This window comes from Nicotiana attenuata, unplaced genomic scaffold (genome assembly GCF_001879085.1).
Source record: "Nicotiana attenuata strain UT unplaced genomic scaffold, NIATTr2, whole genome shotgun sequence".
Classification (NCBI taxonomy): domain Eukaryota; kingdom Viridiplantae; phylum Streptophyta; class Magnoliopsida; order Solanales; family Solanaceae; genus Nicotiana; species Nicotiana attenuata.
In genome coordinates this window covers 128,243-141,417 of record NW_017672849.1, presented here as the reverse complement: position 1 = coordinate 141,417, position 13,175 = coordinate 128,243, and the positions used below count along the sequence as shown (strand labels likewise).

The 13,175-nt window shown below is 36.7% G+C and overlaps 1 protein-coding gene across 1 annotated transcript in view; it reads right to left on the bottom strand.

Annotated features, from left to right (window-relative positions):
• The window catches only part of LOC109214692 (protein PELOTA 1), a 9,232-nt gene extending 6,714 nt beyond the window's left edge, over positions 1 to 2,518 (bottom strand). The window contains exons 1-5 of the mRNA XM_019378638.1: positions 2,254 to 2,518; positions 2,049 to 2,131; positions 1,079 to 1,154; positions 227 to 301; positions 88 to 144 (exon numbers count right to left, since the gene is read on the bottom strand). Of these exons, the coding sequence (XP_019234183.1) occupies positions 88 to 144; positions 227 to 301; positions 1,079 to 1,154; positions 2,049 to 2,131; positions 2,254 to 2,304 (342 nt within the window). The 5' untranslated portion in view covers positions 2,305 to 2,518. The remainder of the gene's footprint in view (positions 1 to 87; positions 145 to 226; positions 302 to 1,078; positions 1,155 to 2,048; positions 2,132 to 2,253) is intronic.
• Positions 2,519 to 13,175: the final 10,657 nt, after the last annotated feature.

The window sequence follows — 13,175 nt, the reverse complement described above, 5'->3', positions numbered from 1 at the left end:
AAAAAAAAAAAAAAAAAAAAAAAATCAAAAGTTTTAAAAGAAAACACAGAGTGATAGGTGGAAAAGAATCAAACGGCAGCATTGTACCTTTCTTAGCACAAAAGGTCTGTGTAGCTCAATCTCCAGAGTGTGAAAGGCCCCTATCTGCAATAAAATAATTAGAGTTTTTTGCCGCAGCGTCAAAGCAAGGAACTTAATCAAAAAGATTAAGTTGAATGATACACACCTTTACATGTTCATTCTCCAGGATATTCTTCCCACGAATACGCAAGGCAGAACCTTCTTTGTCATACTCAACATTCTGAAACACCAAATTACTTGCACATTATACAACTTTGGAACGGAATAGACTGACTCAAATGAAAACCCTAGAAATAGCAACTATCTGTTTCCTACTTTGTAGTGACACAACAATTATAACCATTACAGTGGAACATAATTATCAATGTCGCATTTATTGTGATTCGTATGAAAAGGAGCATTGTTATGTGGCAATCATATCGTATTTCATACACATGTTGTATTGATATCCTCAAAATATATCAAACTACCCAAAAATCCTTCATCTTGACCAAATTAGAAAAGGAAGACAAAGAAAAGTCTTTTTTTCATTTTTTTTTCTTTTTATGATCAGTGAAAGACAAAGAAAAGTCTCCTCCGCATCCTTTAGTAAATTCTTCTCTATAGTTTATTGATTTCAAAGTTTATCCTTCAATTTCTTTTAAGACACCTTATGCTGGAAGCTAAGACCAAGTCCTGATCCAAGGCCCACACCCAATCAAACTATCCTTTTCCCAACTTTGGGACAGATGCACTATACTTTTTTCTTTTTTTTGGATAAGGTAAAGTTTATTGAAGTAAGTCAGTGAGAAGCTGGACATGTGTACATCCAAAATAAGTGAGCATTACATGTCGTATAATGAACTAAGGAAGTCAACCATGGAATCCGGCTGTAACTGCACTCAGCTAAATATGTTACTCGGATTCAGAACTAACACTATAAGATGAAATAAACAATTAACAAGAATGTTAAACTTCCCCCTTCACAGCTGAATGATGCGTCTAAATGTTTTCTTACCTCAACTTTAACTTCCAATTTCAGTTTCACTCGTTCAGCATCTCTTCCTCCAGAAGCAGCTTCCCTTAGAACCTTCCTACAGGAAATAACAAGCAATAATGAATGCTTCCAGTAGGTTGTTTTGTGATAAGCCGAAATGTGTTCACAGTCAGCAAAGAGCCGCATAACATAATTTGCTAAAGATAGTTGCTCTCAACATATAAAAGGAGCATTCATCGCTGGCTTTAAGCAACAAAACTAACTATATTATTATCAACCTGAGCAATCAGCTAAGACTCGCAATCTGCCGAAAAAAAATCCAATTTCCTTCTAGTTACATTGTCATTCACAACTTCAGCGTCATAAGAAAACTAGGCAAATTTAACTAAGAATTTACTATACAACTCATATTAGACTCTAATTAACAAATAACTGACGGCATAAAACAACATAATTGCTACAAAAAATAGAGATTTGCAGAACGAGAAGTATACATGTGTAATTTATATAGAACCAAAAATGTATTTGAAAACAACGCCAGAAGCATCTAGAAAACTTTCAAACAAACTGAATTTTGACCTAATTAGCAAGAGACACATATTTAGATTTCATTCAACCCAAAGATTCCATCTTTCATGATTAAATTTATAAAAGTGCAAGAAACTAACATTTTTTTGTAAATTTTATTAGCACCTACAAGATACCAATTGCTCCTTTTGTCCCAATTTATGTGATGGTATTTCCTTTTTAGTTGTCCTAAAAAGAATGACACTTTTGTATATTTAGAAACAAATTTAAAATTTAATCTTCAAATTTTTTCCTTAATTAGATGATTCATAATAAATGTCTGGGGCTTATTTTAGACCACAAAATACAAATTCTTAAACTCAGTGTCCAGTCAAATACCACCATATAAATTGGGAATGAGGGAGTAAACTCATGTATTGAAATTTGAGCAAAATTATATCGGAATTGGGCAAAATTGTAATACCTGACAGTAACAGCTAAGACAGTATCACCTTCAGCTATCAGATTATAGGCAACCCATAAATCATCCGCTTCTTCTGGAATTATCTGTAAAGAAAAAATATGATATTTTTTTTCAAAATATATAATACCCAAATTAATTTGATCGTTTTCTTTAATTGGGGTGTCAAAACATTGCGAAAATTACTTAATTCAATGAAAAAAATTACCTTGACGCTACCAGGGCCATCAGGAACAAGGTCTCTGCGAACAATCTTCATAATTAAGTTAAGCTCAAAACTTATTGGGAAATTCAATTAAAAAAAATCTCTGCGTGTGAAAGTAAAAGAGAGAAAGTGGAATAAAACTCTCTCTTGGTTTTTTTGTAAGAGAAATTGGTTCAGCTGTTGGAAGTTGCAGGTTTTAACGGTTGAGTCTCAGTGTCCTTGTCTGTTTAGGTTTTTAACTTTTTAGCTCGACGAGGGGAAGATTAAAGGCTCGTTTGCTATTAAATTATTCTGGAATTATAATAATACTTGGATTAATTTATTCCATCTTTTTATATAAACCCAAGTAAAGTAGGATAAGGTGGGATATTCTGTATTAAGACTGGAATTAAATTTATACCATATTTGATTGACAGTAAAAATTTATTTATACCATTAGACAAATATGGTATATATTTAATCTCTCACCTTGTGAGTACGTGATTTTTACCCGACTAGAAATACTCCTACAAAACTAAAAATAGGTTTTCCTAAATTATTTTCATTTTTATAGAATTTTGTTGGAATTTCTTGTTAATTGTTTGCATTTAGTTGCATTTTTGTACACATTTAATATTTTAAAATCATGAAAAATACCCTAAAAATGTTCAAAATTTCATACATTGCATTTTAGGTTGTTATTTGCATTTTTAATGTTAAGTCGCTAATTAATTGTATTATTAAAATAAAAATCACAAACATAATGTTTATTTTTACATCTTTTAGCTTTTAATGTTAGATTAATAATTTTCTTTTATTAATTTAGGATTAATCAATTATCCAAATAGTATAAATAGATAATTAGTTTAATTTTACAAATTAGGTTGATTTAGGCTTAATTTAGAATTTTAATTAATTTAATTAGATTTTTAAAACAAAGAAAAGAAAAGAAAAGAAAGAAAAAAAAGGGTCTTTATTTGGTCTTGGTCGAATTGGGCAAAAAGATTTAAGTTGGCCCAAAAAATGTAACCCCATTTCCGCCCAAACCCGAAAAGAAAAAAAAAAACCCGGTCCAGCTTTTTACTAACCAAACGACCCCGTTTTGAATCCCTCTCAATCTTCACCATTCATCCATTTCAATCTAACGGTCCGGAACTAGCCATCCCCCCCCCCTCTTATAACTGCCCTAAACTGACCCCCATACCCCTCAAAGACTCCTCAGAACCCGTCTCTCTTACCCCTCTCATACCTCTCTCTAACCACCGCCCTAAGCCGCCGCCGAAAATCGCTCACGGCGGCGGCGACACCCTAAACCCGCCCAAAATCACACCATATAATCCTCATACCATCTCAAACCTCACCCTACCAATAGATTTCCCAAAAACCCCCCCACCAAATTTGGTGAATCTTAGATCTAGGTTTCCAGAAACCCTAGCCGCCGCCTTACACCGCCGCCAGAAATCGCCCACGGCGGCGGTCAACTTCCAAATCACCTCAAAATCACACCCTACAATCCCCTCTTCATCCTCAACATAGATCCACCATTAGTTTCTCCAAAAATCCCATCAAAATCCCTTAATTTCAGATCTGAAAACACCCAAACCCTAGATCCGCCCCCCTTTTCAAAAGATTTCTTTTAATCCGCCCTAACTAGCTTGTTCAAAGATCCTCATGCCAAGATCTCTCGTCAGGGATTCAAAATTCTAGATGGGTATCTTGGCAAGAGGGTTTTTGGCAACTAGCCCCTTTTTCCGTCAAGTCAGTTCGGTTAGGTATACCCTCGTCCCTCATTTCTGTTTTATTATTATTATTATTATTATTATTATTATTATTATTATTATTATTATTATTATTATTATTATTATTTTATTTTTTACTGATTTTTAGGTGTTTAATCTGTTTGTTTTGATTAGTTCAATTAAAATAGATTACTTAGGATAATTGCCTGATTAATTAATTAAATGCATGTGTTAGTATAATTGTATGTTGATTTTGAGCTAGGGCACCATTTGATCTGCCCGTTTGATTTGGTTCAAAGTTGGGCTTGTTTGTGTGATAGGCAGGCCCAACAATTTCAGTTGTTTGTTTTTAGAACTGGGGGAGTGGTTTCTTTGAATCGGAGTCACACGACCAGCCCAGAACCAGGTCTAGTTCTGAGGAAATTTTAAAACCCTAAAGGGCTAATCTGGGGGTTTTGATTTGAAAGAATTAATAAGAAACTTCTAGAAAGGGACAATTGTCCCAATCTGAGTAGGAAAGGATAAGGATAGGGTTTGAAATATCCAGAAATTAGACAGCTGTCTATTTTCTATTGTAGGAAGGTGCTAGAAATTGGACAGCTGTCCATTTTTTTGTTTTGGAAGATGCCAATTTCCTGATTTTTAGGAAATGCTGGCAGATTCCCTTGTACCTTTCATTCCTATCCTTTGCATTCCTACTCTATAAAAAGGGACTCACATTCCCTCATTTCACACACGTTAATCATCAGCATACTCACTCAAAAAGGCATCTTTGAATATTGATTTTTATTTTCTCTTGAGCTTTTCAAATCAGAGATAGAAACAGGAAAAAAAAAAGTTCTCAAGGCAGTCTTTCCTTTTCTCCATTTTCCTACTGATTTACTCCATTTGTGCTGGGAATTCGAGTTTGATTGTGGGTTCTTTGTTCTTGCTGGTTGTTGTTGTTGTTTTCTGCTACTTGTTGTTGTTTACTTCTTCTCCAAAGCCAGAGATTTATTTTCTATTTTTGTCTATCTTGCTATAATCAGGTACTCACCTTAAATCTGAGTTTTTGTTTTGGCATGAATGAGTTAATTTCTTTATTTGTTTCCATGAAATCCTGATTTTCAATCATCATTTGCTAATTTTCTTATGTTTAGTATGTTAATTAGTAGATCTTGGTTTATTTAACTTCTGTATATTTTTTTTGTTTACTTAGTGTTTTGAATGAAGAAAGCCAGAATCCTTTGCTCTACCTTTAGTTCACTTGAACTGATGTGGTTATCTTGGGAGTTGCTGAAACTATCTCATGATTAGCTCGATTATGTTGTAGTTTTGAGTTTATTTCAGATGTTAATGATTTATGTTGTAAACTGTTTGAATATAAGTTGGAAGGTGACTGAGATTGTTTAAGTCTAAACATTAGTTTAAATAGCTATATTCCAGTTAACAGTACCCTGAGCATGTAGTCTCAGTTATTAAATTTCTGTTTTAAGTCTGAATACAGTTTAAGTTTTGTTTAACCATGTAGATTCGGTATTAGTTCAAAAGGCTTTACTATAGTGTTGGTTTGTTGAAGTATGTGGATTTGTGTTGAGTTTGGAATGTAAGGAGGTGGCTACTACTGAGTATATGGCTATGATTTGTTGATCTGACCACCGGTTGGTCAGATCGGTGAACTCTAAGGCTAAAGGGTGGATTTGGAGTCATCCATGGAGGGAGATTAAGCATAAGATTGATTATTAAGATGGAGATTAAGCAGAAGATTGATTATTTGATTATGTTCCGTTCATATTATGAACCATTCATGTGTATATTTAAGGATTTATATATATTACCATCATTGGCGACTGCATTATAATTCGCCAGATCTGTAAATATTAGAATGTAAACAGTCTGTTTTGTTTTAGATTAATTCAAATGGTTCAGATGTCCATTTTCACTGTTCTTGGCATTTTTAATTCTGGAAGTTTGAATGAGTTACTACCGATTTTGTTTTCTTAGCTCTTTTACTTCTATTGTTCATTGTTGGTTAAAAGGAGTAAGCCATCGTTTAGTTATTGTTTTTCTCAAACTAATAATTTGTCTTGTTCCATGTGAGATAGTTCTATAGTTTCACTTCTGTTTTGTTGATTTTGGCCAATTTGTTTCATAAAATTGAAAGCAGTAGTGAGATAGGAAGGCTTTACTTCGCTTGAACAAGACTAAACCATGTAAAGTGAGGCTTAAGTTCCCTTTGAGAGTAATGGACCTGGGCCGAAATCTTGCCAGGCCCAACATCATGCAATGTAAATAGGTTAACTCTTTTTAAAGGCCTTAGATATAAACGAGTTTTCCCAATGACTAAGTTTTGCAATTTATCTATAACAATTTCCATACATCATGACCTTACACCAATCTCAAAGTAGTTTAGGAAAAATAATCCTTGAACATCGTAGTTTGATTTAGGCGCGATTAATAAATCATCGTGGCCATGGGTATGATTCCTATGGCATGGTCACGATACGTAATCCCCAATTCGGGTGTGCATATCATGTGACCCGACCACAACTTCGAATAATAATAAAATAAACATGTTGTAAATCGTGATGCATTTCACGTGGCGCGGTTTGTAATGTGTACCAAAACGACAAGTGTACAACATCGTGACTTGTTCCAGAAATAATTCCATAAATAAATAAAAGCAGTTATAAAATGCACAATACGTTTTAAAACTCGTATTAAATCAGATAATTAGGCCAATTATTAATAGTTAAGCGACCGTGCTAAAATCACGGAACTCGGGAGTGCCTCACCTTATTATTCCAAGTGGCGACTCTAAAATTAAATAAATAATCTCATATCGAATAATCTCACTTAAATTGGAAAAACTCCCTATCCCTCTCAGAAAAAGGAAGTGTGACAGCTCTGGCAACTCTGCCGAGGAACGAACCCAGAACCTCTGGTTCAGGGTTCAGAATTCGAGCTTAGAATAACTGTTATACTTGATTTTTATTTATTATCTGATTTTTACGTGTTTGGGCCTAATGTTGGCGCTTTTTACCGCTTTGATATTGTTTGAACTATATATAAACTGTTACTAAACCCTTCTTCTCTCTAAATCTTCTAAATCTTCTGGGAAGTGCACGCTGGCGTGACTTCTTTTCTGTTAGTGTCATATCCTTAATTTAGAACGAGGTTCGGACAAGTTGCAAAGCCGGATGATCTTTTGGTTACCGGTACGCTGCCCCCTTTTCAGCTCGAGTTGTCCGCTCGGATAAGCCAAGTCTAGAACAAAACACCCAGATTTTAAACCTAGAATAACATAGCCTCATGCCAGATCCCTAGTAGGAACGCTTGTTTGCATCACGTGCATTTGACTTTGTGGACTCAACACAGGGGTTGAGTCCGTCTAGGACAGGTGTACCCGAAATAAAAAGTCCATCTTGATGCATTTTACGTGCTACTTGTGCATTTATTTGCTTCGGCTTGCATGTTGACCGGCTTCTAGAATAGGGAAGAAAAATTAAGAAAAACCAAGATTGAGGTAGGAGAGAGAAAATCATCCGTCTCTGAAAACCATGGTGTTCAAAATATCCCGAAACTCTGCCAAAATTTTGAAAAAAAAAGTCATATTTTCCTGTTGCGTCAAAACTTACCAAACTACATGGGTTTGATTCTCGTTGGATGTGGGATACGTAGGCAACCCTCATCGGGTCTAGCCCCGTTTTTGCAAAAACAACCAAAAATATGAAAATGTCATCATTTTTGTCATAAATAAAGTTAGGTGATGTCGTTTTTGTCCAAATAGCCAGAAATGTCCCTACGGGACGCCGGAAGGCTGTTTTTGCAAGAATAGCCACCTACGGTGCTTTTTCCAATTTTTGACCACTTAGCAAACACAACCCTAAAATCTCCCCTTCTGAAGTGCTGAGGGCCGTATTTGCAAAAGTAACCGTGATTTGTTTTAATTTGAATTTTGCAATAAATAATCTTTTCTCATCAGTTTTCAAATAAAACTCACGTGTTAACCCGGTCACCCTAATTTAAAAATGTGCAGAATGAGCATGGTTCAGAATTTACCGGTAAAGGTTATGAATCAGATTCCACTGGCACTCCACATGTGGTGGGAGGATTTGGGGAAACAAGGGCAAGACAAGGTCAACCGACACTTGGGGGCACTCACTGGACTTTTGAAGATTAAACCTAAAAGTGATGTGATAGAGGCATTATTGTCATTCTGGGACCCCGCTCATAATGTTTTGCACTTCTCAGATTTTGAGCTTACACCTACCTTGGAAGAAATGGCGGGTTATGACGGGAGTACAGAGGGATTAAGACACAAGTACCTGATATCTCCAAGGACCATTACTCCCCACAAGTTTCTGGACTTACTGAAAATAAACAGGCAGATCAAGATTGAAAGTCTAGCAGGTGGAGCTTCCGCTCTTCACTTTTTATGCCAGCGGTATGGGCATTTAAGGGGGTTCGAGGACCCAAAAAATGGTCTTTGCAGTAAGGGAAACCGATCAAAATGGGAAAAAGCATAGATTCTTTGCCTTTATGGTGGCATTTTTAGGCCTCTTAGTGTTTCCAAGAGAGGACGGGATCATTGATTTGCGTGTAGCTGGAGTTGTCCATGTTTTGACTACCCAGGCCAAGAGTACCCTCGCACCTATGATCGTATCAGATATATTCCGAGCTCTCATATCCTATAAGGTCGGGGTCAGGTTCTTTGAGGGGTGCAATTTGTTATTACAAATGTGGATGATCGAGCATCTTTGTCACCGTCCCTGATACATGAACTACGGGTCTACGGGAGAAAACTGCATCGAGGAGTTTGATACACGAGTGACAGGATTCGAAATGCCAGAAAGGGTCAAAGATTGGATATCCCGCCTTCGTTCTATAACCGCAGATCAGATAGAGTGGACATTGGGTTGTCTTCCCATTGATGAGATTGTTTACATGCCCGCCACTGGTCCCAATTCCTCCTAATGGGTCTCTGAAGCATCCAACCCTATGCCCCATACCGGGTTTTGAGACAATTTGGAAGATGCCAAACAGTTCCTAGAGATGAAGATCTTAGTGTTCATGTTGTTGAAATCCGCTCGGAGGCTCAATTTCCTGAAGAAGTGGTTTGCTATGTTTGGAACAAATGCTAGTATTCGGGGGCAAACACCCGAGTATGCGATTTATCCAGGGGCGAGGTTTTACCCGGTTATCTTGCTTGATATGGGAAGAGAGTTGCGAAAAATGATGAATTTGAAAGGTCGACCAAAAGGCCTCATATCCAAGAATTTGTTGACGCATCGCAAGAACAATGTGCTTGGTTAACCAAATAGAATGACTATAGGGCTACCATAAGCAAACTAGAAGGGCAAATCAGAAACATCAAATTTGATAGTGGTTTGCAGGCCGTTGTGGATGAAGGAGAAAAGAAAAGGTTGGCCCGAGAAAATGAGGACCTCCGAGATCAAATTCAGAGGATGAGGATAGCCGCTGAAAACCCGGGAAGAAGCGAAAAAGATGAAAGGCTCATAAACAGTTTTAGGCGAAAAATGTGTGATTATGGGGCTGATCTGGAAAAGGCCGAGGATGAATTAGTAGAAGCCCGTGCAAAATTGGCAAAGAATACAGAAGAACATATGAGGTTTACTCAGCAGTTAAAGCAAAGGTATGATGAAAGGGTCACAACCTTAAGGAAAAAACTGACTAATCTCGAGAACGAAATGGTCCAGCAAGTGAAGGATTTCAAAACAGAGAGAGATCATTGCTATACATTGATTTCCCGATTAAGAGAAGACATACAACAACTGCAAGACCAAAACCATACGGCCACGCAAGTGTTGGAGGCCCGGTCTTAACAAATTGGACGCCTACTCCAAGAAAAGGGTGTCATTAGAATGAGGGTTAAAGAAATTGCTGATTATGTCGTAATGAAATGCCATGAATGGGAAGATATGACCAGGTCCATGTTCTTCGCTGTTGTGATGACCTTTGTCCGTCAGGTGATGGTTGATTTAGAGTACCTCCCTGAAGAGATTGCACGCATGCCCGCGTCGAGACCGACTGATGTCCCGCGAACCCTTGGAGTATTATTGGAGGCTCTTATGTATTCCTGATTTTCTTTTGGCTTTGAGTATGTGTTTCACTTTTTCGAGTCTATTAGTCTTTTCCAAGTCTGTTTTGTTTTTTCTCCTTTTAAGTCTGTATGTCAGGGTATTTTTAATAGAAAACCCCAAAAAGATTTTATTTACTGAAATATTGAAAACCCAAAAATTTTCTTTCTTTTATTTCGCATTTATTTCCTGAACTACGAAATAATCTGATTCATGCGGCATCGCGATACGTAGGCAATCCCCATCGAATTCGATCATAATCTTAGACAATATGAGTGAAAATAAATCGAAAAGAATAAAAAGAGGAGAAAAAGAAAAAGGAAAAATTGAATGAAAAAAGAAGGAAAAGAGTGAAGAAATAAAAGAGCAAAAACAGCAAGAGAGGAAGAAAAAGAATCAGGATTTGAAATTTGATAAAAGAAATAGCAAAGCCGGGATGAAACACACAGCCGTTGCAAAACATTTAGAAACGTTTAACTGTTCAGGTGAATTGCATCCCCAATATGCAATTCCCTATCTGTTAACTTTCTCAAACTAATTGCTTTGTTGTGAGGCAATAAATTAGGTCCTGTTTCACGTGGTTGGTTTTGTGGTAGTCTGGCTTCCCACCCTTACTTCACAAGATCCAAAGGTAGTATCCCTATGGCTTCCGGAAGTCATCTACCCCGATTATTATTCCTTTAGAGGATAGCCCGGTATCGGTTATCCAGTGTCAGAATCAGCAACTGCTGAAGAAAACAGAATGTTGCGCTGCCGTATGTTAGACATGTGGGATGCTTGGTATAATGGCAAAGAACCGCCCAGTTGTCACACCTCCTTTTTCGCCACTACACCCCGTAAAGGGTATAATAAATGTAGTTTTTCCAGTTAAAGGATAATCAAAACAGGATTCGTTTATTAAGAGATTCAGAGTCGCTACTTGGGAGATTTATGGTGTCCCAAGTCACCGGTTTGAATCCCGAATCGAGGAAAGGGTTTGACTCTGTATTACAGTCGCGAACCAAAAATCCGAGTAAGGAATTCTGTTAACCCGGGAGAAGGGGTTAGGCACTCCCGAGTTCCGTGGTTCTAGCATGGTCGCTCAACTGCTATATTTGGCTAAAATCTGATTTTTATACATGTTAAAAACCTATAGTGCAATTTTAGTATTATTTATCGCTTTTAGTCAAATTTTAAGAAAGTGAACGTTGTTTAAGAACGTGTTTTCGGATCACGTCACATGAAATGCACCCGGATCCTCGACACATTTTTATTCAACGTTTTGGGATTTGGATTTGGGTTGCATGAAATGCACACCCGTATTTAAGAAGGTAAAATTATTAAACGCGCGCCTAAAGTGGCTAACATGTTATTATCTTTGCGGGGGCCGTGAAATTCACTAAACGGCACGCCCCGAATTCTAAGTATTTTGATATAAGCAATTAATGAGGGCCCCGCAATTTATATATTCTGTCCGGCGAGGCTCGTATCATTTTTGTTTAAAGGCCATCCTAAAGCAAACTATAATTTTCTATTGGATTTTGTCTCTAAAGAGCCTTAGTTAATTAATGTTATAAAATCCGGGCCTCAAGTTCAAGTCCAGATTCAAACAAAAGGAGAAACCTTTTAATTTGAACCCGCTACTTAACTCGAAAACCCAAATTCGTATTTCAAAATTATTTACTACCATCTCACCCAGAATTTTAATGATCAAATTAAACCGTCGACATGCCAAATCCTGAAACGGCCCATGGAAAGAAAAATGGCCATTCTTAACCTTGTACCAGCCCAATTAAACTAGGTTCTAGGCCCAAATCCCTTGATCCGATGGTTATCTTCAGTAACCCATGTCATGCAAACGCAATGATTAAATATCAAATCTATTCTTCTATGATCAAACCCTCATGTAAAATAAAATTATAGTTTGTGTTTAAACTCTAGTTAACAGATTCAAATTTAATCTCTAGTGGCCTAACAAATCAATGGCCCGATGTAGTACGCCCTAATCTCTTTTCCAATTTTGAAATTCTTATCCAACAGCCCATACCACACATTACCAAACGAGAAGCACGAAACAAACAAAATACGTGATAAATGACTGGTAACATGTAGCCCATGAACATTACCTAATTAACTTAACTGAGAGCAGATCGTGTGGAACTGAAATATGTTGTGGTTTCGAAGTGTAAATGAACTGAGTTTTAAGTTTTACTTCTTCAAAAGGGCATGGTAAACAAGTTGAAGGAGCTAGCTATTTTAAAACGCAGGAGATATCAATTCTGCATCAACATGAAAATTTATGTTATTTTGGGTTCAATTTTCACCTAGCCTCTTAAACTGAACTTGAATCTCTAGTGAATATACGAGCCAGATCTGTATTAACTATACTATACTATACTAGATCTCAATCCTCTAAAAGGAAAAGGACTCACTGAGACAACAATCCTCTAAGTCTCGAGACAAATCAAATTAACGCAAGAGATTAAACTATACTATTCTAGACTAATATAGATGAATAGCCATAGATCCGACAGTTTAACAGTCCAATACAGTCCATACTTATCTACAATAAAAACACTAGCTAAATCGAGGAACAGATTCAAGTATAAAACAGTAAACAGCCAACTCTCCAGCAAAATCGTGCAACAAACTTCATTTCATATTGCAATTCGATATCTACATTATGTTGGATTCATGAAGTGTACTTAGAAGTTCAAAGTAACAAAGAAAAGAGGAAGGTCAGCGGCAGTCCCAACAGCAAATCACAACACCAAAAATCAGCAGTATCACAGCTTTAGAATCAATTGGAGACCAAATTGCACCAGTATAACCCAGGAACAAAGGACAGACGACAACAGCCAACAAAACAACCCAAAACAACCCTTGATCTAATCCCAAATTGACTAAAAATCAAACCAGAGCAACTTCTGAGTTTCAGCAATCAAATACTAGGAATTTTCAAGCTAGAACTGGCAATTGATCTAAAGAAAAGCAATAGAACAGTACTTTTTTTTTGTTTTTCTGTTTTTTTTTTTTTTGGTTTTTAGGTCTTTTTGTAAGATCTAGTCTAGAGAATTTTTGAATTCGAAATTCAAATTTGAGCTGATGAGGACTTGTGAGAGTGGGGTGGGGGTGGGTGGGGGGTGGG